This window comes from Muntiacus reevesi, chromosome 8 (genome assembly GCF_963930625.1).
Source record: "Muntiacus reevesi chromosome 8, mMunRee1.1, whole genome shotgun sequence".
Lineage (NCBI taxonomy): Eukaryota > Metazoa > Chordata > Mammalia > Artiodactyla > Cervidae > Muntiacus > Muntiacus reevesi.
This window is the reverse complement of record NC_089256.1, coordinates 50,838,087-50,863,171: the sequence shown is the minus strand read 5'-3', so window position 1 is coordinate 50,863,171 and position 25,085 is coordinate 50,838,087. Positions and strand designations below refer to the sequence as shown.

General features: G+C 52.9%; 1 protein-coding gene across 1 annotated transcript in view; it reads right to left on the bottom strand.

The window, feature by feature from the left end:
• XXYLT1 (xyloside xylosyltransferase 1) overlaps positions 1 to 25,085 on the bottom strand; it is a 178,380-nt gene that overhangs the window by 139,982 nt on the left and 13,313 nt on the right. Inside the window, exon 2 of the mRNA XM_065943561.1 lies at positions 11,425 to 11,572. Coding sequence (XP_065799633.1) covers positions 11,425 to 11,572 — 148 coding nt within the window. The remainder of the gene's footprint in view (positions 1 to 11,424; positions 11,573 to 25,085) is intronic.

The following is a 25,085-nucleotide window of genomic DNA, read 5'->3' as shown; positions in this document are numbered from 1 at the left end:
GAGCTCGCTCCTCAATAAGGAGAGGAGCCCCCAGAAGGCAGGCCAGCAGCACCCATCCAGCGCCCTGCGTATGGCAGCAGACAGCTGACCTGTCACAGATGACAAGACGTCAAAAATAAACCTCCTGATAGCAATAAATACTAGCTGATGCCTTTGACTAGTGACCAAGAATTTAACAGGATCTTGAAAAGTCAAAAGATAGAACCTGATGGGGAGACCAAAATGGAAGGTATTACTGTTCAATTTGGCAACTATTTTCATTAACTTACAAACAGCCTCCAGCATTAACTTAATAGAATGTGGTCTCTGTCACAGTATTATTTTTAACATTTTATGAGAAATCTGCTCAGTTCTCCCTCTTCCAAATAAGACGACGAAGTGCCTCAAATTTGCTCCATAGGAGCTGCCAGCAAACAGTTTTCACTGTGATCACTAGACACATGTGTGTAACCTTTGTGCGGTATTTACTCAGATGTCTTCACTCAGACAAGTTCCTACAGATCTGTTTTTCCTTCTGCTTTCTTCTGCAGGAGAACCCCCGCCCCTCCAGACACACTGAATACTGGAGTCAGGACCCACCATGATTCCTCAAGGCTAGCAACCCATCGAGAACTGCTCGTTCAGAAGGTCCAAGGTCCTGTGGTGACTCACCCACAAAGAACATGCAGTTTCTATGCAATTTATCAGAAGCTGCTGGACTTCATCCCCAGGCAGTTCTACGCAGCCTTAAGATTAAACAGTACCGAGGCAGTGAGTTGGCCCTGGTGTACGGAGGTGACCCACAAAACAGGCTAGTTCAAGACACAGCACTTGTCAGAGCTTTGATGTGTTGACACGCACAGGACCCTCCAGAAGTAAAAGCGCCAGTGACCCGTGTTATTAGTCCCAGGGACTATGGCTCTTCAGGCCACAGCTCAGTCCCCATGCAACCTTTTGACATTTATGTAATCAGTTATCCCCATGTTCTAAACAAAGAGTCAGAGATACTGAGAATCCAGGCTGTTCACCCAGAGGCTCTGTTAGGGCTTAGGCAGTCCTAGATGGTACTTTGCCCAGAGAACTTGGAGAAGCCAGTGGCCCCTCCTCCTGAGGCAGCTCCTGAGACATTTAGACACCCCAGCAGGCATGAAGCTCAAGTACCACCTTGTCATTGCTGGTCTGCCATGCAGAATGCTCTCACAAACCAGGTTGGAGAATGTGGCTGAGGCCCAAAGCCCCAGCAGGACCTCATTCTCCTCTCATACAAGTAAGCCTCAGGGAGTGCAGGAGAGACGAGGAAATAGTGCCCCTGGCACCCACCCTGCTGAGGCAGCCCTGTTCCTGCCCACTTCTCCAGTCTCAGGAGCCAGAAGAGAACTCCAGAGAGATGGGAAGGCACCTGCACGCACGAGACCTTTGCCCCAGTGACCATGCCCACTAGTAAGCAGGGTGCTAGGGTCAGTCTCCATTGCTGTCTTCTGGGGAGGAATCAGGGAGGGGGGGAGCCCCCCCCCACCCTGACAGTCAGACAGATGAGGCAGAGCATGAACTCACCCCCGGGGTCTGCTGACCTCACGTCCACACTAAACCACCCCTGAGGCCACTTCACCCCTGAAGCAAGCAGAGACCATGGGACTAACTGTGGGAACGGCTGCTACCTTTCCCATGAAGGATTCCAGGGGCTGGCAAACCAGTTAAAACAGCATCAGTGAGTTTAGTGGGCCCCTTGTTTCTGCTCTCTCTCAATACTGAGGCTGATGGGGTCGGGACAGAGAAGAGGCCCCCTCAGGATCCCCACCTCTCTCCAGTGCACCCCAGGTTCCAAAATGCATGTACATCCCCCTACGGGACCCCTCCTGGTAGACACAGGTCTGCCTCACTGATGAATGATTAAACATTGGTTATAGACTAGTTTCCTGATTTGGGTTCTAACTGAACAAAGTTATAAAGTTCCATAAACCAGCCTTAAAAGCCTTCTCTGTTTTATAAAACTGCTAGGAGAGAACAGTGGGGAACATTAACAACCCCCTCATGGTAGTGAATGAAAACACAAAAAGCACAGAACAAAGAAGTCCAAACTGAATATAGCTTTTACTACATTTGTCAAATTTCACCTAAAGGGGAAAAAAAAAAAAGATGGAATTTTAAAAGCTTTCTGCAAAAGGCTGTACACTGACCTCAGTGTTTCAAAGCAGGAATGAACGAGAGCTGCCAGTCTGGATTTTCCCACTTTGGTTTTATCCCCCACCTGCAGACTTTCCAAACCGACTCCATTCTTTTTCACATGGACCTGTGAACCTGGGTTAAGATTCATCGGTGCACAAATTACCCGTGATTCACAGCAGCCTTTTCCATCTAGCACCACTGAACCAAAGTGGATCCCAGAATGTCCTCACTAGAGTACAACTGTCTACCTCCAGCCTCAGGACAGCAAGGCGCCCCAGAGAGATGGTTGAAAGAAGGGTGCTCAAGGGTGATGGCACCCATGATGCCAGGAGAAGGGAGTGCTAGGAGCAGGCAGGACTGGGCCACCCTCCACTCATCACCAGTTGCCTTTTCATTCTGTTCTACAATAGCAAGCATTACGACAGAAGACACTCAGGGACCAGGTCCTACACTTTCAGGGAGTTGACAGCATTTTGCATTTGCCTGATCTTTATACACACAGATGTCCTGAGGAAGCACGAGCAGTATGGGGCCGACGGTGTTGATTAATGTGCTAGGACTGCACAGATTTCAGATGCTCTGATTCTGGGAGCTGGTGGAAAAGGCATTGCGGGTGGGGGGAGAAGCATTTTAAACTGCGTGACTCCATTTCCAGCTCACAGTAACCCTGAGAAGAAGGCAGGTCACAGATGGGAGTCCTCACCTGGGAGATAAGCAGTCACATGGCTTGCCCAGGATCATCCAGAAAATCTCCTTCTCCCACATCAGAAGCTCCTTCCACAAGGCAAAACTGGGTGCCTAAGAGTCTGAGAATACCTCCAGCCCCACACACTTTGGTGCTGTGTTTGGAGGCACGTCTTACACTGCCAGTTACTGGGCACACACCGCCTACCAGGCACAGTGCTGAGGGCTAATGGAGGTTATCTCATCAATCCTCTGAATTTTCCGATCCTCATTTTACAGAGTGATCCACAGAGGAGACGAGCTAACACCTTACCATGTTCCAGGCACTGTTCTAAGCCTATTAAGTATACTAATTCATCTAATTCTTGTAACAACCCCCTGAGCTGTGAACTGTTACTGTCTCCATTTTACAGACAAGGAAGCCAAGGCCTAGGCAGGTTCAGCAACTTGGCCAGAGTCACACAGCAGGCCCTGAGACAGAAAAAGGACCTTAGACTAAAACTAAGGGCATCTGAAGAGTGTGGCCTTCAGACAATAAGAATGTATCGGTATCGGTTTATTAACGGTAACAGATGTACCACATTAATGTAATATGTTAATAATAAGAGAATTGGGGCACATGGGAACTCTCAGTGCTATGCTCACATTTTTCTATAAGTGTAAGACTGTTCTGAAAAATAAAATCTATTTGTTTTTTTAAAAAGTGACTAACTAGACTAGACAGGGAGACTGACGTGGAGAAGATACATAGGCCCAGAGTTCTGAGAATCAAAGGGGATCCTGAGAAGTTGGAGTCAAGGAGACAGACAGATAGACAGACAGACAGACAGACACACACACACACACACAGATCTGGAAGAGTATCCACTGATTTGAAAACTGTGAAACATATAAAAAACACACACATATACAACCTGCATCGCTGATAAACTCAGGGTATGTATACTGAGGGAGCGAATGCCTGGCTGGTAAGGACCAAGGAGATGATGGAGCCTAACATGCTTGCTGAAGAGTGAGGAAACTGAGGCCAGGAGAGAGCTGGAGTGGGACAGCCGAGATCCTCATCCCAGTTCTGCCTCTTAGTCACCAGGTGACTTTGACCAATTCACTGCACTTCTTGGGACACCATAGAGTCATCTATAAAACTGGGATGTCAATTCCTGCTTACACCACAGAACTGTTAGGAGGCTTAAACTAGATAATAGATCTACTTCGACAACCCCTGCTCTCTGGGATGTACACAACCTCCTGTGGATTACAAGGTCACAGTTAAGGACAACACAATGCCTTGTTCCAGCCTGTAGCTGACAACTGGCCAGATCCCACTTCTCTGGCCAGCACACCCGTCCAGTATAGTCCTTTCCCCCAATCTGGGCACTGGTTTTCTCCTGGGAACAAACGGGAGAGATAGCCATTGGTCATCTAGACAGCTGTGGGGTCCCTGGATAGTAAAACTTGGGAACCACTGCTTTAGGAGCAACTGATCCAAAGAAACACCGAAACGAAGGAATCACAATCAGCAGCGACTCACTGTGCAGGCAGTACTGGCCCACACTGGCCTTTCGCCACAACAGCCCTGGAACCAAGGGAAAAGCATCCCCACTTCACAGATGGGAAAGCTGAGGCTAGACAAGGGAAATGAGGCAACACTGAACTTTCTCTCCTTACTCAAAGCCCCAAGAACAGTGTTGGAGCAGAGCCAGCCCTCAAATTTTGGTTGATTGACTCATGAGCAAGCTGAAGCTTCTGCAAATGTGAACCCTCCCTGTTCTGTCTCCGAGGGCAGGCCTGAAGGGTGAGCCTGGACATTTGAGCAGCACAGCTGGGCTGGCCTCTCGCCCAAGCCGGGAAAGTGGAGGGCTGTCCCTGGTGAGCACTAGTTGAGAGTCAGCCAAGTCCTTGCTCAGTCAGGCTCTGTGACCCCAGGAGGGTCTCTGCCCCACTCTGTGCCTCAATTTCCTTGCCAGAAAAATGGGGTCACAGGGCCTGCTGCACCACCTCCCCCCAGTACAGGCAGACACAAACATCCTCCATAAAGATGAAAGGTTGTGACTAAAGGAGGTTTTATCCCCAGACAGGCAGAGGACACCCACGTCCTCATCTCAAATGCCCCCTCCACAGTGTGCCCCAAACAGAGCCAGTGGGAGGGACAGTCCCCACACCCCAAGGATGACCCCACCTGAGTTCCCCCCAGCACACAGAGTGGGCCAGAAGCCAGTGCAGCCGGCACAGCCCAGGAGCAGCAATCTCAGAAATCCTGAGCGCAGAGGCATCTCAGAAATCCTGAGCCCAGAGGTGCCAATGCCTCGAACGCAGGCTGAGACAGGAGAGGTGGCCCAGCCCGCCCCTGTGCAGACACAGGCTGTGCACAACTTTAATCCTCAACTGCAGGCAGGGAAGCCAACAGAACACAGGCCCCTGCTAACATGACCCCATAACACACGGACCAGAGCAAGCAGCTGGGAGGCTCCACTGGGGCCCAAGGTCTGTCTCCTATGGAGCCGGTTCTGCCTAAGGCTCACTCAGAACTTCCTATACCCCTGCTGCAACAGACACCATGGTAAAAACAGGTGCTCAGGCTCAGCCCTCAGAAGCCAGACAGATGCATAGCATGCTAATGCTAATTCTATCACCCAGGCCCGGTTCCAGGGCCCAAGGAGCCAGACTCATAGGGTCTAGGAGGGAAAGTACTAGCGGAAAAGAGTAAGGTCTCCTCGAACTTTCCAGGACTGAGGCCTCACCAAGGTCTAATCAGGCCATTGGCCTCCCTCCTCCTGAACTCCTTCTGCCTGGCCTCTCGGGTTTCTCAAGACAAGCCTGAGCCTATCTCGAAAAGACCCCAGAAGTGCACCAAGCGCCAAAATCCTCTTTTCCCCCTTCCTTCCACCTTTCCCTCCACCTCATTTGTCATTATTCCACATATTCATCTCATTCTCATGGGCTATCTATCTCTGTTCAGTGTTCAGAGGAAAGCAGTGGGACTGGAGGCTAATTCACACTAAAGGGCAAAGGATGACAGGCAAGAGGCCCCAGGGCAGGAACACCGGCCCTGGTTGCACAGGGTGACGAGCTCATAAACCAGTCTGCGTTGCCTACTCCCGTGAGTTCTTTACTTCCTTCCGTTCTTAACCCACAGAGTTGTTAAAAGCTAGAGGGCGTTCAAAACTGTTCACACAGCAGCCAGTGTAGCAACATCTGCAGTCCCTGGGTCTCATGGAAAGAGTGGGGCTATGCAAAAGCTGGGATGCCTACCAGGTCTCACCTGGCTCTGCAGTTCCCCTTGTGTATGTGACATGTGTGATACACACGTGTGCACACACGCGTGCACACACATGCACATCCAGAGTAGCTGCCGCATGAAGCCAGGGAGTCTACCTGTGGGTCCCTCCCAGCCTGTCCAGCCAATAGACACTCAGTAAAGATATGTGCTGGGCCCCCACATCTCCCCCTGTAATCCACTGCCAGCCTCAGACACCTCCTAAAGCATGGATCTGGTCAAGGACCTCCTTGCCAGATGCTCACAGAGGCTCTGCCCCATGTGTGAGAAGCCAGCCCCCCAGCCTGGCATCCAAGCCCCTGGCACATTCCAACCTTCCCACCCACCTCCTCTCTCACGCTTCCCAACATGTGCCCTAATGTGTCATCAATGGAGGCAGTGTGCTATCTCCCAAACACTCACCACACTCTTCCCAACTGCCTGAACTGCTCACTACCTATTTCTACACAATGAAATTTTACCCACTCTTCAAAGCCCACCTCAAGTTCCACCTCCTCCATGAAACCCTCCTCCTTCCTGCAAATGCCTGTGACTCTTCGTCTTCTGAATGCTCAGCCCTGTGTGCATCTCCCTTCTGGTCTTCACGATGTCCTGCAACATCACTGGACCATGCCGCCCACACCACCATCATGAGTCCAGCACACATCTCTGTGACACCCGCAATGCCCAGTACCGGGTCATGCAAACACCAGGACCTTGGCAAAGGACATCTATTGGCAAAGTGTTGACCCCAGGACAGGAGAGCCTTCCAGGAAAGTCTCCTGGGGTCTGTGGCCAGCCTTACCCACTGCTGACCGTGTGAGCACCTGCCTTCCCCTCCCCACCATGGATCAAGCATCGTGGCTCAGTCTAGGTAAGGGCTGTTTTTATGGCCTGGTGTCTCTAAGCCAGAGCCAAGAGCTCCTTGGAGCCATGTGACACAGAAGGAAGCCGCTCTTTGCGCCCTCCAGCTCCAGTTGGGCAAAAAAATATTTTCTTTTCCATTGCATAAGATGCTTCCAAGGGTGACAAGCCCAAAACTACTGACAGGAGATAAAAGCCCTGTGGGTGTGAGTAAGGAACAGAGAGAGGCCGCGTGTCTGTGTAGGACACATGGGTAGGCAAGTGTGAGCAGGAGCAGCCAGCCACACGTGGTCCCTCCAACAAGCAACGGAAGGAGAAACAAGGTCTGACTAAAATCAGAGCCAGCAGAATCCACCAGCAAGACACCTTCATGCTCTCTGCGGACGTGATCTGAGAGGAGTGGATGGTCAGAGTAACACACACGGGGCTAGCCATCACCACCCAGCCCAGCCAGGACCCCTCCGCAGGATTGCAGCAAGGGGCCCAGAAGAGGAGAAGGGCCAGGCTCTGGAAGCCTCAGGGGGCTGTGCGGGTTTCAGAGGTTGGAACGTAGGTCGTGCCATCAGAATGAGCCAGGGTCAAGGCCTCAGGAACCCATGGGGAGGCCCAGCTCATCCCAGAACTCAGAGAAGGAGCCTGCCCCCAGGTCCTCGCTTCCTCTCCTGTCAAGTGGGGACAGCAACCACCTTGAAGTTCATACATGGCTGCCTTGGGTCCTTCCAAGAGGCCAGACATCAACGGGCTTGGGAAACTGTACAGAACCTTGCCCGTGCCCGTTGAGTCCCTGGGGTGGAGGCAGCCAACACAGGCAGGCTTTGTTAAGGCTAATCTTTGGCCTATGAATTGCACCTGCAGGGAGCTAGCCTAAGGAAATCATCCTAATTAAAGAAAATAATCCTTATACATGAGGACAGTCATCACAGTGTAATTTATGATCGTAGGAAAAAAATAGAAAGCGTCTAGGTAGCTGAGAACACAGAAATGATAAAGTGAACTAAGGTTTAGCTACTCAATGGAGCCATTCAAAAAATTTTCAAAGACTATGATTACATAGAAAATGGTGATGAGTGACATTAACTGAAAAAGTCATGATACAGATTTACTTGTACCATTTCTTTCAATTTTCAGCTTAAATGAAGGTTGAATTTCATACTTTAATATATAAGAAAGACTCATGATGCTTTAAATATGTAGTCTAACTTCTACTTTGCCTAAATTTTAAAAAAGCTAAGTGCTGGGAAGATATTAGAAAATACTCAGAATTAACAAAGCGGTGATGTTTATGTAGTAGTAAAGGGGTAACTTTTTTCCATTTTAATGCAGTTTTCAAATTTTTTTATGAATGTTACTTTAAAACAGAAAAAGAAGTAAACATATTGTAACAGTTTGGGTACAATGTGATAACACACTGTAGAAGCTTCCCTGGTGTATCAGATGGTAAAGAATTTGTCTGCAGTGCAGGAGACCAGAGTTTGATCTCTGGATGGGAAAGAAAACTCTGGAAGAGGAAATGGCAACCCACTCCAGTATTCTTGCCTGGGAAATCCCATGGACAGAGAAGTCTGGCGGGCTACAGTCCGCTGGGTTTCGAAGAGTTTGACACGACTGAATGACTAATGCTAACTAACTGTTTTATAAGGGGGAGGGAAAGAGAGGCGTTATTTCAATACACAGAAATAACCTGGATTTGGGGACAAACACCAGACAGGACTTCCTGAGCTGTAACTCAGGGGAACACAAGCTTTTCTGAACCAGCCCTCCTGAGTGAGACCAAAGGTTTATGATCCACCCACAACCCATTCTCACTTTCCCAGAGAAAAAAGAACACTGAGAAAGAAACAAAATAAACCAAAATAGCAAGAATGTGGCAATTACACAAGAACAAAACCATCAACAAAGTACAAGACAACAGCAATTTCTATGATTGAAAACAATGAAAACAAAAGGCAGCAATAGAGAGACATGACAAACTCAAGACTGCACTAATGGTGCTTTGGAAACAAAGCTCCTTCCGAAAATCACAGGAATTCCAAAGCCTCTGCCCAGTAGGAGTTCTGCAACATTGCCAAGTGCTGGGCAGCAGCCAGACTGCTGGGCAGAAACACCCAAGCTCTGTGGGGAACGCCAGGACCGCTTGCTTTATTTTATGATTATCAAACTTTAGTAACTCCTAATAATGTGCTTCTTAGGAAGCAGACTTTAGGCGTATGCATAAATGAACCTCTGGCATCATTCACCTAAAAACCCAAGAAAGGAGGCTGTGTTTGGGTCGGCACATCTCACACAGCACCATCCCCACCTCCTGGCACCGCTCCCCCCCCCCCCCCAAGGGCCCATGGAGCACGTGGAGGGACACCTACAATCAGACCTACTGAATGGACAGAAAAGTCCAGGCCAAAGTCTCTTCTCTGCCGATGTGGGCCCAGGGACAGGGCCAAGCTACTGGGCAGGGCAGTCAGCGAGGCAGGGAGTGGAGCCTGGGTCCCTAATTCTTGTCATCTGCACTTACGAGTTCACAGCCTGGTCCTCGCCAGCTACAAGTACCTGCCCTGTCCTGACCGGCCCCTCCGTCTGAGTACCCCAAAGCATAACCTGGAGTTATGCTTCTAGAGTGTAGCACATGATGGGCAGAGACCTACCAGCTGATGAGGGAGGAAGGGAGGGAGGAGGAGGGACAGGAAGGTCAGGCATGCCTCCTCCCAGATCTCCTGCTGCTCTTCATCACATCTTCTGTCACGGAGTTCCATTCAAGACCGATTGTGCATCCTGGACAACGGGACTGGGCAGGCCCTTGAGGCCCATCTGGTCGAGAATCTCAAATTGCTAGTTTAACCACAAAACCCTTTGACCAGATAGAATCCTGCTCCCAAGCCTGCTCTACACAGCAATCAAAATGGACTGCAAGGAGTGAGGTACAGGCGGAGGAGAGAGGATAAGGGTAAAGCCCCTCTTCTCTCTGCTCCCCAGAGCTACAAAATCTCCTAGGGTGATTCCTGGAAGCCTGAACTCTTCACTAGGTCAGCTCCTGCAATTCTAGGTGGGGACACTGAGGTCCCAGCAAAGGCACATGGGGTCAGCAGCACAGCTGGGACCAGCACCTATATCTGTCTGCTCCCTAGAATCCAGGAGGGCAGGGCCACAGCTTCCTGCAGGCTGAGATGCCCACAGCACCTGCACAGGGTCTGCCCAGAGAGATCACACCTGCCCACCCGAGGGGAGAGGAGTGACTGCCAGTCACTCAACTCCTCGGTCAGCTCACACGTGTGTGGCCTCCAGGGCTGTGGGGGACTCGGGGCGCTGCCCGAGCTGCACCTGGTCTCCCCACGGCATCACAAATGTCAGCTCTCCTCCCGCACCCTTCAGGTGAGTGAGTCCCCTCTCTCTTTGGACCTACACTCATGAAGCTCCCTGAACCCTCACCTGACAGCTAAGAGAACAGGCAGGTGCAGGAACGTGCCGCAGGGAGACAAAGTCTCAGCCAAGATGGATGGGCTAGATTTTCCTATACTAGGACCACCTGCCAATGGGAACCCGGCCTCAGCCTCTGTCTCCTGAGTTCCTGTTTCACCAGGAATTCAGGCAGTGGTGCTCAGCTCCTCTCCCACTGGGGGCTGCTGGGTGGGAGCAACGACCTCCCAAGTGGCCGGGCTGTCCCCGGGCTGTTGGCTCCCACCTGGTCTGGTCACAGTTTGGAGAGCTGCTACCCCAAGATCCCAGAACTCCCCTCCTCACCCCTACAAAGCTCAGCTCATGGCTCACTGTGGCTAGAAATAGGGGTGGGCGGGGGGCAATACCCAGGGGCAATATCCAGAATCAATCATAGACTATTTGGAGAAGAACCCAGAAGTCTGGTATATCCCATGAATGAGACCCCCAAACCCCTTCAAAGCTTCTAGTCCAAGGATAACCTGCCAGCGCTTCCATACACGGCCAACCTATCACAGATCAGACAATCCATCTCTTCTGCCCCACAGGGACCAAAGCCCAGAAAATACTTTAATTGTGCATCAGAGCTTCAGAAAAAGTCCTCTTAAGTCATAATGTGTACTTCTAACATCTAGGTTTGATAAGTTAAAGTCAGATAAGTACAGGTTCAAACCAGAAAGATCAGGATCACAGACTGAGATACAGAGTCATTTAGTCCAACCTGCCATTTTACAGACAAGCAAACTGAGTCTCAGAGAGGTGTGTGTGCAGAGTCAGGGCTGAAGCCCAGGTGCCCCAACCCAGGGAGTCCGCACTGCACAGCTCACACTGGGGACTCGTGAGTGGGCCCCGGGGGCTGTGCGGCCTGGGCCCTGCCCTGGAGTCTCTGCAGGGAGTACTGTACACAGAGAGCGTGGCTGACCCCTGCCCTCTCCACTGGCTGCAGTGGAGCTCCATCTGCTCTCTGATACAGGATCCTGGAGCCAGGACAAGAGATGCAAAGTCACACCCCAGGGCCCGCTGCCCCGCAGCCCCGAAGTTCAGGTTACCTTTGGGCATGATCTGATGCATGGCCACTGAGAGGAAGAAGATGGAGTCGCTGTAGTAGGTCCCAGAGCCGGCACTGAAGTGTTTCTGCATCGCCTCCACGACGGGGAAGAGCTTGTCCGTCAGCACGCCAACATCGTGGAAGACGACCTGCAGGAGGGCACGGGCAACGGCGAGAGTGAGCGGCCCAGGCACGGACCCAGCACGCACACGGGCCGCGGACAGGACAGATATGGCCTCTCCAGGGCCCACGAGAGAGGGACATGGCACCCCTAAGACCTAAGGAAACGGGGAGCAGTGGGGAGTCAGCAGAGTGCGGCAGTGGGGATGGGAACACCAAGTGTGAGGGTGTGTAGGCAGACACGTGGGGCACAGTGGAAGAGGAGTGGGAGCCAGGAAATGGGAGCTGCCCCCAGTCTGCTTCTGCTTCTGAACTTCAAACTGGGCCACAGTGGAGGAAGCTCTGTGCCCAGAGACTGGAAACCAAGTTAATGGATCTGGTCATGAAGTGAGGACCCTCAGCAAGTCTGGGGGCCTGGCACTGGCTCCAGCATCACCTGGAGGCCATTACATATGTTCTGCATTGCAGTCAGACATACCACCTCCCTGCCCAGCAGTGTGACAGGATGAGGGTCTGGCCACTAGAAAATGAAATCTGAAAAATGCCTGGAGATGCAGCCAACTCATCCATTGACTCAACCACCATTTCTTGAGTGTCCCAGACACTGGAGGTGCTGAGAGAGGTAACAGGAGAAACCAGGCACGACTTTCTCAAAACAAGTAGAATCTAGAGATGTCACCAGCGGCTCTGTCACAGAGCTCTGCAGTTTATGAAACTCTCATACACACAAAGATCCCCACAACAACCTGGCATTCAGCAGGCAGACATCCAAGCTACAACTGAGAAAGTAGGTACTCAGAGAGGTTACACTCGTCCAAGACCACAGAGCTAATAACTGGCAGAGCCAGAACTGAACCCTGGCCTCCAGACTCCAAGTCTCATGCTCTTTCTACTCCACACACCTCCTCTTTTCCTTAACAGTGACCAATAGAGGAAAACATCTGCAAGATCAGCAATTAAAGGAGACATAAGAGCCTCCTGAGTCGGTTTCCCTTGTTTGACATTATTCCAGATGATCAGACCATCCCACAGAGAGCCCCAGCCTCACATGAGATACCAGATTACCATGCACTCAGCTCACATACATCTTGCAAGTCTTCCCTGTTGCTGTGTGTGCCCCACAACACCCAGCACATTCCACTGCACACAAGAGGAGCCCAATAAATGCACCCAGGCCGGAGCCCAGATGTCCCTCCTCCTCCTCCTTCAGCCCTCCCATAAGATCTGCTGATGACCTTCCAACTCCTTCTTCCCTGGCAGCTAAGAGGGCAAGACGAGCCTGCGAGGTAGCCACCACCTCGATTCCAGGGTCAAGGACCTGCCCGAACAGGGTGCCAACCGTGAAAGGAGGAGCCACACGAGGCCCCTGTCTGGCTTCCTGACACTGTCAGCAGCCCTGCTGCAGGAAAAATGACAGATGTGGGCAGTGCCCAAGAAGTCCCCAAGCAGGTAGGCCCCATTTTGTGACTTACCTCTGCCCTTGCCCTCCAGCTGCCCAGGTTCTTCCCGGGCCAGCCCTAGGTGCCACCCGCCCAAGCCTGCAGCCCCAGAGCTGTCAGTGTTCGGACGGCTAGAACAAGTACCTCACGGCCCACAGCGGCCAGCTGTCCCATCTGCTTCCCCCTACTTTAGGTTCTGCTTTTGGCCAGAAATCTGTTTTTGTCTTAACTCACTTTAAGTGTTTCCTTTTTATTCTCAGATCCACTTAAATTTCTAAAACACTATTAAACAAAAAAATCTCTTATACTGTGTTAGCTCTCATGATTCCCTATCTGTAAGCCTTTAAATTTTTTATCTCTTCATAAAAGTCTTTTTACAACTTCTTGTCATTTGTCTCCTAACACACTTTTTCTGACTTTTTTTTTCTTTGACTTTTTCCCCTTCTGTGACCTCTCAACCTGGGCTTCCCTGGTAGCTCAGCTAGTAAAGAATCCACCTGCAATGCAGGAGACCTGGGTTCCAGCCCTGGGTTGGGAAGGTCCCCTGGAGAAGGAAACGGCTACCCACTCCTGTATTCTGGCCTGGAGAATTCCACGGACTGTATAGTCCATGGGGTCACAAAGAGTCGGACATGACTGACCTACTTTCACTTTCACTTTCGTTTCCAACCTGGGATGTGGAATCCAGACCAGTTCTGCTGTTTCTCAATACAGATGCCAAACTATGGTTTTGGCTTTGGCAACCCCACACACGTTGCTCCCTGACATCCTGGCTGCAGAGGGACCACAGACCCCACAGGCTTCCCCACCTCCTGTCTTGCGCCCTCCAGACCAGCCTCTGTTGTAACGCAAGATGAATTTTCCAAATTTGCAAATTCATTTTTCTTCCTCTTTGGCTTCAAAACTTCCACTGGCTCCTCAGAGCCTTGGGTCACAGTCCAAACGCCCCAGCAAGGCCCCACACTAGTGGCTCCAGCCGCCCCTCAGCCCTCCCCTCCCTGAGCACTGAGGGGAATTGAACCAGGCAGTCTCCACCCTGCCCGCCACAGCTTGGTGTCCTGTGTGTCTTCCACTCTTGCTCAGACATGCACTTCTGGCCTCCCCACGGCTTCCCACGATGCGTCAGGCTGTCCTGAGCACCCTGTGTCACAAGGAGGGAGGCTCCACTTCCCCGTCTGTCTCCTCTGCAGGTCCTACTTCTGCACTGGCTGGATGGGGCACTCCTGGAGGCCAGGAGCTGGGACTGCTCAGGGCCCTGGGAAAGCCCCAGGCTATCAGGACAGGCTTGCTGAACTCAATGAGCTGTATTCTACACAAGCTACTAGACCTCTCGGAGCTCAAGTGGGCCTTAGTTTCTTCATGGATAACACAGGAATGACGGACACCTCCCCTCCTGTAAGGATTACCTGGGACGAGTAGATAAAACACCTAGCTCAGAGATTGCCACGCTGCACTTCATCCGAAGTGTTAGCATTCTGCACATGTGCACACACACAGACACGGCCCCTCCTTGGTCCCCTGAGCCTCCTCTGTGATAGCATACTACACACACACACACATACGTGCGTGCACATGCATGCACACACACATACATGTGCACGCACGCGCACACACATGCGCACATGCATGCACACACATACACACACACGCACGCACATACCCGGCCCCTCCTTGGTCCCCTGAACTCCCTCTGTGATAGCATACTACACACACACACACACACACACACACACACACACACACACACACACACACATGCACACACACGCGCGCACACATGCACGCACACACACACACATGCACACACATACCCAGCCCTTCCTTGGTCCCCTGAGCTTCCTCTGTGACAGCATGCTACACACATGTGCGCGCGCACACACGCACACACACATGCAGATGCATGTACATACCCGGCCCCTCCTTGGTCCCCTGAACTCCCTCTGCTCACAGATCAGCCTTCACTCATGAGCCGGCTTTTCCCTCTGAGCCTCATTACACCTCTAACAACTGCTAGAAACTGGAATTTGACAAGAAGCTGGAAGCTGACAAGAGGACCCTCAGAAATGGAAGCCTCTGCATTCATTAAAAAGGAAGAGAAAAAAATGGATGTGTACCCACACACACTCAGAACAGGGTCCACCACGGCCAAAGCATGGGAGAGAGACAGCGAGCGGCAGCCAGCTCCCTCCCCTCCCCAGGACCCCATCTCACCCCAAAGCTTCACAGGAGACAATTACATCCCATCAGCATTAATAGATTTATGAGGACAAACTGTACTGGGTACATTGCTCCAAACGCTGTACAGAGGAGCCTGCTCCAATGAATATTTCATATAATAAATCTACTTAAAGATAAATTAATATGTTCCACGGTACACTTTCTGCAGCAAGAAGCAAAGCACAGACACTGCAAGCGTGAATCAAAGCACCAGGCCTGCCGGTATCTCAAACAGGTTTGGAAACTGTGATCTCCTGAGGGCAGGCTTAGAGTCTGGCACTCTCTGAAGCCCCCAGCCCAGCCAGGGGCTAGTGCCTCGCAGCAGTGATCAAAGCAAGAGTGATGGAAGAGAGAAAAAAAGAGGGAGGGGGCAGAGAACATGCCACCCCTCTCTCTGTCCCTCCTTTTCAGATCCCCCACTTCAGGGGCCGCAGGAAGAAATATCACATAACCCAAAAACCCAGGGCCACAAGGTGACTCCTATACTGAAGGCAGCTGACCCATGAGAAGATCCAAGATGACGGTTTACAGCAACTATAATTTTTTTAGGGATGTAGATTAAAAAGCCAAATCTTATGTGCAACTTTTATTAATTTATGTATGTGAAAGTGAAGTCGCTCAGTCGTGTCCGATTCTTTACAACCCCATGAACTGTAGCCCACTAGGTTCCTCAGTCCATGGGATTTTCCAGGCATGAACACTGGAGTGGGTTGCCATTTCCTTCTCCAGGAGATCTTCCCGACCCAGGGATCAAACACGGGTCTCCCGCATTGTAGGTAGAGGCTTTACTGTCTGAGCTACCAGCGAAGCCCAATTTATGTATACCTATTTTAAATTATAAAAATCTTATTCATGATTATTTCCATCTACTACACACCTTACAAACTGAATTATTTTCAAACCCTTCATGTGCTCCTCAACACGAATGTCTTTACCAACCCCAGAGTCAAGTTGAGTCATTCAGAGCAGTTTTCCAGAACACATCATCCAATCATCCATTCAAGATGTTTCAGATAAAAGCCCCTTATAAATCTGTGTGGGATGTTGTCACCAGAAATGGCATCTATTCCAACCCCAGAGAACCCATGCCCATACCATTAAGGCAGTTGGTTTTTTCACCAACCTATAACCAGATATTTGTAGTCACTTTAAAAGGATCCCTTATATCAATATTCCACATTTATAATTATGAGATCAAAATCCCAGAAACAATGGCTAAATCTATGTTCAATTTCTTGGCTTCCTTTTACCTTTAATGAAGTCTGTCAAGAGAATTCTAGGAGCACCCACATTCAGTAATTAATGCTTCAGGCTAAGGTGGTCTCAAGTGGTACTTTGTTGTGCAAAATAAAGCATGTAACCAAGAGAGTGCCATGTAAAATAAGAGACTGGAAAGATATCTCTCTTGCAAAGGACAGCCTGGGGATGGGGGAGAGGGGACGTTTGCCTCACATCCATTACACACAACACCTTCTCGACACCTTCTCCAACATGAGGAGGCCAAAGCACCCAGAACAGCACAGCCCGGTGACAGGCAGGGGCAGACGTCTGGCCCCGGGCTCTTTGGCACAGACAGGCCAGAAGAGCCAGACCACTGCTCCACTAATGTCCACTGGGGACAGAGCCATGCCGAGCCATAGCTCAGCCTGGAAGAGAAAACTCATGTATCACTTGGCACACACGCTAGGAATCAAGTCACACAGAGCTCTTGGAGCCAAGAAGGGAGGTGGTGGGGCGGGCCCTGTGCCCAGGGAGACGCCAGGCTTCCAGGAAACGCCAAGGCCTGTCTGAAGGGCAGCAGGCACAGGGCCACCAGGATGGCCATGTCACCTCCCTGGGCCCAGTTTCCCTGGAGGAGCTGCCGGAGGGCAGAGGGACAGCACAGCACTCCGGGAAGCCTGCTCTCATTGCGGGATCCAGGCACTGCAGGAACAGCCGACAGACGCCCAGTTCTCCCGGGGCCTCCCAGAGCACTGGGCGGGAGAGCTGCAGGGCCAGCTTCTGGACTTGACAGGAGAGAGCCCACGACAGCGATCGCCCTGCTCCGTGGGCAGCCTGGCATGGAATCTCACGTGTGCTGGAGTGCCCAGCCGGGTCTGCGGGCAGTTCTGGGATCAGATGCTAAGTCCACACTTCACCACCTGGCAATCCCAGTCAAAATCCCAAAACTACCTTGTCTGAAAATGGGAAAGAATCATGCTGCCGGCCTCCAGGCTTTTGTGAGGAATGCAACAGGAACTCAGTAAAGGACAGCTGATCTTATCACCCTGTTCCACGACTGCTCAAATGCCTTTCCCAGGCAAGAATACCTTGATTTGATACAAAAAAATACCTTCTGTAATAAACAGCCCAAGTCATAATACAGCAATAATCGGAGCTGCCTGGCTCTGCAGCACTCCAACGGCATGAGGGTCGATGGGGTCCCCCCAAAGACTGGTCAGGTCCCACCAATGTGATCCTAGTTTAGGTGATCTTAGTAATCAATTCCAACAAGAGCTGGAGGAAAATGATTCCCGGGGGGGGGGGGGGGGGGGGGGCGAGGGGGGGGGCGGATTCTGTTTTCTCATGGATGTCAATGATGAATGTGAAACATGATGAATATTTTTAGGATGGAAAGAAAAATCTGCTAACAGACTGGCAGCATTTCAATCCCACAAACATGCCAGCACGTTTATACTTCAGGGCCTTCACACCAGTGGTTCCCTCTGCTCACAATGCTCTCCCCTAGAATCCACACAGCTACGTCCTTCCAGCTCTTCTGGTGCCGGTTCGTATGTCACCTCCTGAGCGTTTCCCAACCAAAACGGAAGCTGCTCCCCTCGCTCCACCCCACTGCACTCCTGGCTATTCAATTACCAGATTTATTTTCTCCAGAACACAGATCACCACCTCAGCAGAGATGGGCTACATTCCAGTTCTCCAAAACCTCAGTCAGTCAGAGCAGGACAGAATAAGGAGAAAACAGAATGTAAGAGGGACAAGGTGGCAAACGGTGGGGAGGAGCTGAAGGATCCGTGGGCTTCCGCTCAGGGGTGAGGGTGTGGGGAATTCATACCACCTTCCACACATGCTGGTCATTCTCCCGAGTCCCACCCTCTACCCCACTCAGGTTCCCACTTTGTTCCATTTTCTTGCCTGTAATGGCGCAAGGATAAATGGTTACAATAAACCTCCTCCTTCTTTGAGACATCAATTGTCTGTTAACTCAGGAGGGTTTCCTTGGTGGCTCGGATGGTATAGAATCTACCTACAATGCAGGAGACCAAAGTTCGATCCCTGGTTTGGGAAGATCCCCTGGAGGAGGGAAATGGCTACCCACTTCAGTAATTTTGCCTGGAGAATTCCATGGACAGAGGTGCCTGGCAGGTTACAGTCCATGGGGTCACAAAGAGAAGGACATGACTGAGCCACTAACACTTTTCAGGAGCCCAACAAAAAATCAAGGAAGAGCAGCCTGTCGTGTCTGGAGGAGAATGGCCCCTAGGCTCAGGAACTGGAGCCAGCCCCTCTGGGTGCCCAGCTGATGGCACCAACTTGGATTCCCCTTTGCCCGTCCTCACCTCCTCACCCCCAGTGGTGGGAGGGTCCTGGGCAAGGAGATAATGAGATGAAGACCTTGTTAGCAGAGCAAGGTATAGAGGTCACACATGGGAGCATAAGCAAGAAAAAGCTTGGTCTGTCTTGTAGGTGCTCTGCTCTCAGAGCTTCAAACACCTGGGCCTTCCAAGTGGATTTCCAGGATGCCTACCAGGGTTCATGGCAAGTCACAGGGACAGAGGGTGAGGAAGGACCCAAGAAGAGATAACACACTGAGAGGAGGGGAGAGACAGAGGAGTGGGCCCAGACGTCCCTCCAGGGCGACTCCGAAGGAAAAAGGGGTCGGGGGAAAAACTGAGCTGTCTTCTGGGGTCTGCACGCATCCGTGACCAGCTGTCAGAGCCACCACACAGGCCACAAGCCTATGCAGAAACCTGTGACACAGCTGCAGGGTCTCTGGGCACAAACCTGTGATTTCCATAGTACAGTCCATCCCATGCCCACAGCGCCACGGCCAGCCCCACCACCTGCCGCCCTGCCTCCCGCTCCCAGGGCCCATCTCTCAGCCCTGAGCGGTCACTCTCGCAGGCAGCTGGTCACTCCCTATCTTTTCCAGCATTTACTAAAGAATTTGTTTAGTGAGCTCAAACAATCTATACACAGTGGGTATAACCATTCCTTAATTCACTTCTTTTATAAATTATGAGGTTTGGGTTGTTTTTGTTTAACACTGAATTTTCCTAACAGTAGGATCCAGTTTTCTACAAAATAAGCAAAAGAAAAAGCATGAGAGAGAAAGAAGGGACAGAAGAAGAGATGGAAGGAAAGCAGTGACCCTGCAGTGCGTGTGTGTGCGCTCAGTTGCTCAGCCGTATCTGACTCCTTGTGACCCCATGGAGTGTAACTTGCCAGACACCTCTTTGCAGGCAAGAACACTGGAGTGGGTTGCCATTTCCTTCTCCAGGGGATCTTCCCGACCCAGGGATTGAACCCATGTCTCTTACGTCTCCTTGCATTGCCAGGCACATTCTTTACCACAGAGCCCCCTCGGAAGCCCCAGCGACCCTGCACTAGCAAAATCTGCTTTGTGAAATCTTAGGGTAAGTGTCGCAGCTCGCCCACCCACCAAGGAGTCGGCAGGCTGTAGGGCTGTCAGGCCTTCTTCACCAGATCCCCTGACTTCTTCTTTTTCGTGTGGCCGTCTCCCATGACCTACGACCTCCCAAAGAACACGGCTATTTTACGTGAGTGACACCCAAGGGACCCACTGAGCCAGCTTCCTGTCTCCACTGAGCAGGCAGGAAGGTGGCCTCAGCCAGGCCTCCCACACCCACCTCAGACCACATGGCTCTCTGGGGTGGGGACACAGTGGGCGCCCAAGAGCACCGTGGCCCCCGGAGCACGCAGCTGAGATCAGTGCAGCCAGGACAGTGTCCGTCACCTTCTGGTGCTGCCACTCTCCTAAGTTTCCTGAAACCCCCTGGTGCAGTGCTCCCCGAGGTATGGTACCCGGTTCTGGAGGGGACAAACAGGATTTCTAAAGAAGCACAGAGACCAACCACTTTAATACTCACAGACTTACTTTGATATGTAAAACACTGCAAAAATTAAAACACTTTAGAACTATGATTTCACAGATATCACCTCAGGAGAGGCTAAGAGGAAAAAAAGTGAGTCGATTTAAAATACACATTAAGCAGCTAATGCTGCAGGCAGTTCTAGAATATTGGCAAAAACCATGAAGGAAACAGTCAATCGCCTGACTCTGGGGACTCTGCTCGCGTCCACTGCCTCCATCTGAGGGTGAGGTGATGTGTCTAAAATGCCGAGTGCAGTCCTGGCGGCCAGGAGGCATCCACGGGCTGAGTCCCTGCCTCCCCACGGTCACACACGCTGACGTCAGGACTGGGTCTCCTGACTCCCCACCGGCAGCCTGTCCACTGAGTCCCGGCCTTAACCTCAAGCTAGGACAGTCACCCCGCCACACCCCATTCCCAGCACTGCTCCGAGCCCTGCACGCGAGGAACCGAGCCCTGCACGCGAGGAACCGAGCCCTGCACGCGAGGAACCGGCACCTGCTCACCACAGGACCAGGAAGGGACAAAACCAAACAAGGGGCAGGGAGCAACGTGCACAACCACGCGCCGTCAGCCGACCGTCGTCAACACCACGCCCTTTATGAAGGAGGCGGCCGTGGCTGCTCGGAGGGCTGAAGTCACCCGTCCCAGGGGACGTGGTGGACGGTGGCCAAGGCCCAGATGTGAGCCCAGGCTCAATCTGATTCCAGAATGGGAACCACCCCCGTGGCTTGCCCTCGTTCCACTTTTCTTGTTTTGTCCCCTCGTCAAGGGCAGAGCCCCACGGGGTGAGAAAGAGGTGTCTGGCAAGTTACACTCCACGGGGAGGCCAGGAGTCGGACACCAGGAGCGACTGAGCACACACGCACTGCAGGGTCACTGCTCTCTTTCCATTTCTCCTTCTGTCCCTTCTCTCTCTCTCATGCTTTCTCTTTCGCTTATTTTGTGGAAAACTGGTTCCTACTGTTAGGAAAATTCAGTGTTAAATGAAAACACCACAACTCCAGCTCTGTCAGAGAGGCACATGTTATTGACAGCCCTCTCGAGGCCACAGGCCCACGTCTGAATTAACTCTAGTGTAGAGAACCCTTCTCCTGGATGGGCCCAGCATCCCTCCCCTGCACCCGCCAGCCCGCCAGCTTCCACCTACTCAGGTCAGCATCCTCTCTCTGGCCTCCTGCTGACGGGTATCCTCTTCACGCTGTCCACACAGCAGCCAGAGTGACCCTTCTCTGCTCAAAACCCAGAGGCGGCCCCTCCCATCACTCCGACAAAGCCAGAGCTCTCCCGGGCCTGGACCTACCCTCCTCCCGAGAGACCTGCCCCGTTCCTGCCACGTCCCCCCACACCAGCGACTTCACTGCAGCCCACGGCCCCTCTCTGCTGCTCCTCAAACCACCAGCACCCAGACGCTCTCCCAGCTCCCTCAGCCCTCCAGGTCTCTGGCCCAGTGCCACCTTCTCAGTGACAGAGCCCCTGCTTCCCACTTAAAGACCGCAACAGCCTCGCAGCTCCCTCATCCTGCTAAACCCAACTCACCTCCGAGGAGGCGGTACAATGTACTCATCTGCTTCTCAAGGAAAACCAAGAGACAAAACGAACCCCACCCCGTTTCGAGCCCCTACTTCCCGGTGTCCCAGGCAGCAAAGCAGACAAGTATCACTGGCTTATTCACTCCTCTTCCTCCCAGAAGGTCTGCTCCACAAGGGCAGGGCTCTGACTCTGCCTGTCTTCACGGCCACGCCCGTGTGTAGCAGTGTCCTGGGACAGAGCGGACTCTCCCAGGCGCGCAGTAAATACTGGCTCCGTGGGGATTTCACACGGTAGCAAGCTCACCTGGGCTCACACCGCCTTAGAAAGAAAGCAGAGCCTCTGCCTCTGGAGTGAGGCCCCCAGGGCCAGCAGCGCCCCTTGGCTCCCCCTCCGTCAGCGCTCACCTGCTCTGGCCCTAAGCCCTGGAATTTGAGGCCCTTCCCCCAAGCTGTATGAGCGCATAGAACGTTCTGTGGAGGGCACAGCCAGGTACTGGTGAGGGCCGGGCCTCTGCCGCCTGCAAGGCGGCCCCCAGCCTCCACCCTGACCTGCCAGTTGCTGCGGCTCAGGCCCTCCGCTGTGCCCACGACACTGGGGACCCCTCTGCAAGTCACAAAATCCAAAGTGGGGTGAGCAACACGGACAGAGCCAAGAGCCTATATGTACAAGTCACTGATTCAAGCCCTCACGTCTCAGAGGGGGACAGTGAGGCCCAGCGAGGGATATGGCAGTCTCCCCCCGTTACACGGCCCATCGCTGGGGCAGCCAGTCCTGAAGTCAGGCCACCCGGCCCCACAGCCAGAGGCACTGCACCCGCAGCTGGCACCCCCTCTTACAGGAGGTACCTCTGAGAGACTCGGCAAATACTGGGGAAGAGCAGGTCAGGTCTCCACTGGGCCGGAAGGCTTGCAGTGGCTCTGAAGACACGAGGGTCTGCCCACAACGCTGCCCTCAGGGCCCCACTTCCCAAAACAAAGGCAGCCAGACCCACCCAGGAAAAGGGAGTCTACACCGGGAACTCGGCAGAACTCGGAGCGGGCAGGGGGACCACCACGCCGGGGAACACTGAGCAGCATCCGGGAAGGTGCACAGACCCCCAGGGGAGACTCTTCCAGGTGTGAAGACTGGAGACGCTCAGCTCGTCTCTGTGTGCAGACGGTCACCCAAATGGTCACAGCAGCAACGTTTGCGATGACAAAAAAGGAGGAGCAACCTCATAGCCCCCAAGGCCCAGGACTCCTGATTCCTCAGAGCTGAATCCTCTCACGGGGCTGCAAGAAAACTCCCATGCTTCCAGGCTCTCACAGATCCCCCAAAGACTTCCGGAAATCCCTTCCAGATGCTGAGCACATCACAGAACAGGGCTGGACGTCAACAGGTCCTGAGAACAGGCAGTGAGACGGCAAGATCCTATTTCACCTCCGAGACCAGGGACTTGAGACAGAGCTTTCCCCGTGGTAAAGAGGAATGCTTTCATCCCACATTTGCTCTCAAAAGTCATGCGACCCTCTGAGAGCCATATCAGAGACCAACTTCAGCTGCTCGAATTTCTGACCAAAGCTGCTCAAGGAGCCAAAAGAATGGACAATTAAACACAACTGACCCCCTAACACCTCATTTCCTCTGCCAACACTGCTCACCACACTCTGTGTAACACCCCAGCCCCCGCTGCCAAAGGGGGTCACTAACCAGGCTGGTTTTAGACAGGAACCCATGGAAGTGAGATTCCCAGACAAGCTCACACCAGGGAGCCCTGTCCACTGTGGACGGCAGGTGACCTGTGCCCCCAAGGCTGGCAGCAAGCAGCTGGGCACCCGCGCCCCATCCATTCATTCCCTGCTCCTGGCTGAGTGACTCACAGCACAGCCGGACCCCGAGTGGGCGGGCGATCGGGGATCTGAAACTTCAGCCGTGACTCAGGCATCAGCAGTGCCCATCCCTGGGGACTAGGACCAAAGTCTCACTCCGCACTGGTCACAAGTTAAACCCACCTTAACACAGACCAGCAGCAGCCAAAATCGTCAGCCGCTTGCCCTGCCAACCATAGGGCACAGATGCACCTCCCTCCGAGGTGCCCCCAGAGTGAGGTCTCCTTCCCACGAGCTGCTCTCGTGAGCAGAAAGCTTGTTCCTCCCCCACTGTGAGAGAGCTGGGGGTCACAGGGGGATAAGGCAGCTCAGCGGGTCCCACGGCTCAGTCACCCTCTCGTTCCATACCTACACCGAACACAATAAAAGTGTGCAGCCTGGGCCACCTCTGCGCCAAACTTGGCCCTTTTGTAAGACAAACCTGAGCATCCAGGCAGCCAGCCCACACGGCCCAGGCCAGGGCATGGCCACCTACACCAGGCTCTGACCCGGGACACAGGATGGGCAGGTGCAGACCAGCACGGCAGGGCACGAGGGGGTTTCCAGGGGGCAGACCCAGACAGCGTACTGCCTCTGGGGGGCTGGAGGCAGGCCTGGATGGGCTTCACGGAGGAGGGGGCCCCCGTGCCTCAGGTCCACCGCAGACCCCTAGTCCACTGTACTGGTCACACACGGGTCCTCTAGACACGTTAAGTCATGTCGCCTCACCCCACAACAACATGTTGAGGTGGGGTGCGGTACCGCGCCCCTTGTGCGGGTGAGGAAGTTGCTCGGAGAAGGCAGACCAACCCCCACTGCCTCCCAGAGGGGTCAGGTGGACCTGGGACGATCCCAGGCCTCTCTGAAGCCCACACCATGCTCATTCAAGAAGCTCCTGCCCAGCCCTGTGCCAGGCTGCACCCGGAGCGGGGAGAACCAACGCAGAGCCCGCCCTCAGGGCTCACCAGCGGCCTCACCAGCACTGCAGGCAGCAGGAGAGGGCAGAGGCATCACCGAGGCCGGCTCGGGCAGCAGGGCTCCGGACAGGGTGGACTCTCCAGGCCGGGCCGGGTGGATGGTAAATCAGAGAGAGGGACCAGAGTGCCCACTGTGTCACGTGCATCAGCTCCCACAGCGGGGAGCCCACTCCCTGGTACCCAGAGATCCTGTGACACAGCAGGACTGGGTTTGACGGGATGCAGACTCAGGTGGGGACAGCAGTGGGATCCTATCAGCTCCACTCCCCCAACACACACACACACACGCACACACACACACTCAACCCATCTCCACACACACTCACACACTCAGCGCCCCCCCACATACTCACACACACACGCACACACACACACTCAACCCATCTCCACACACACTCACACACTCAGCCTCCCC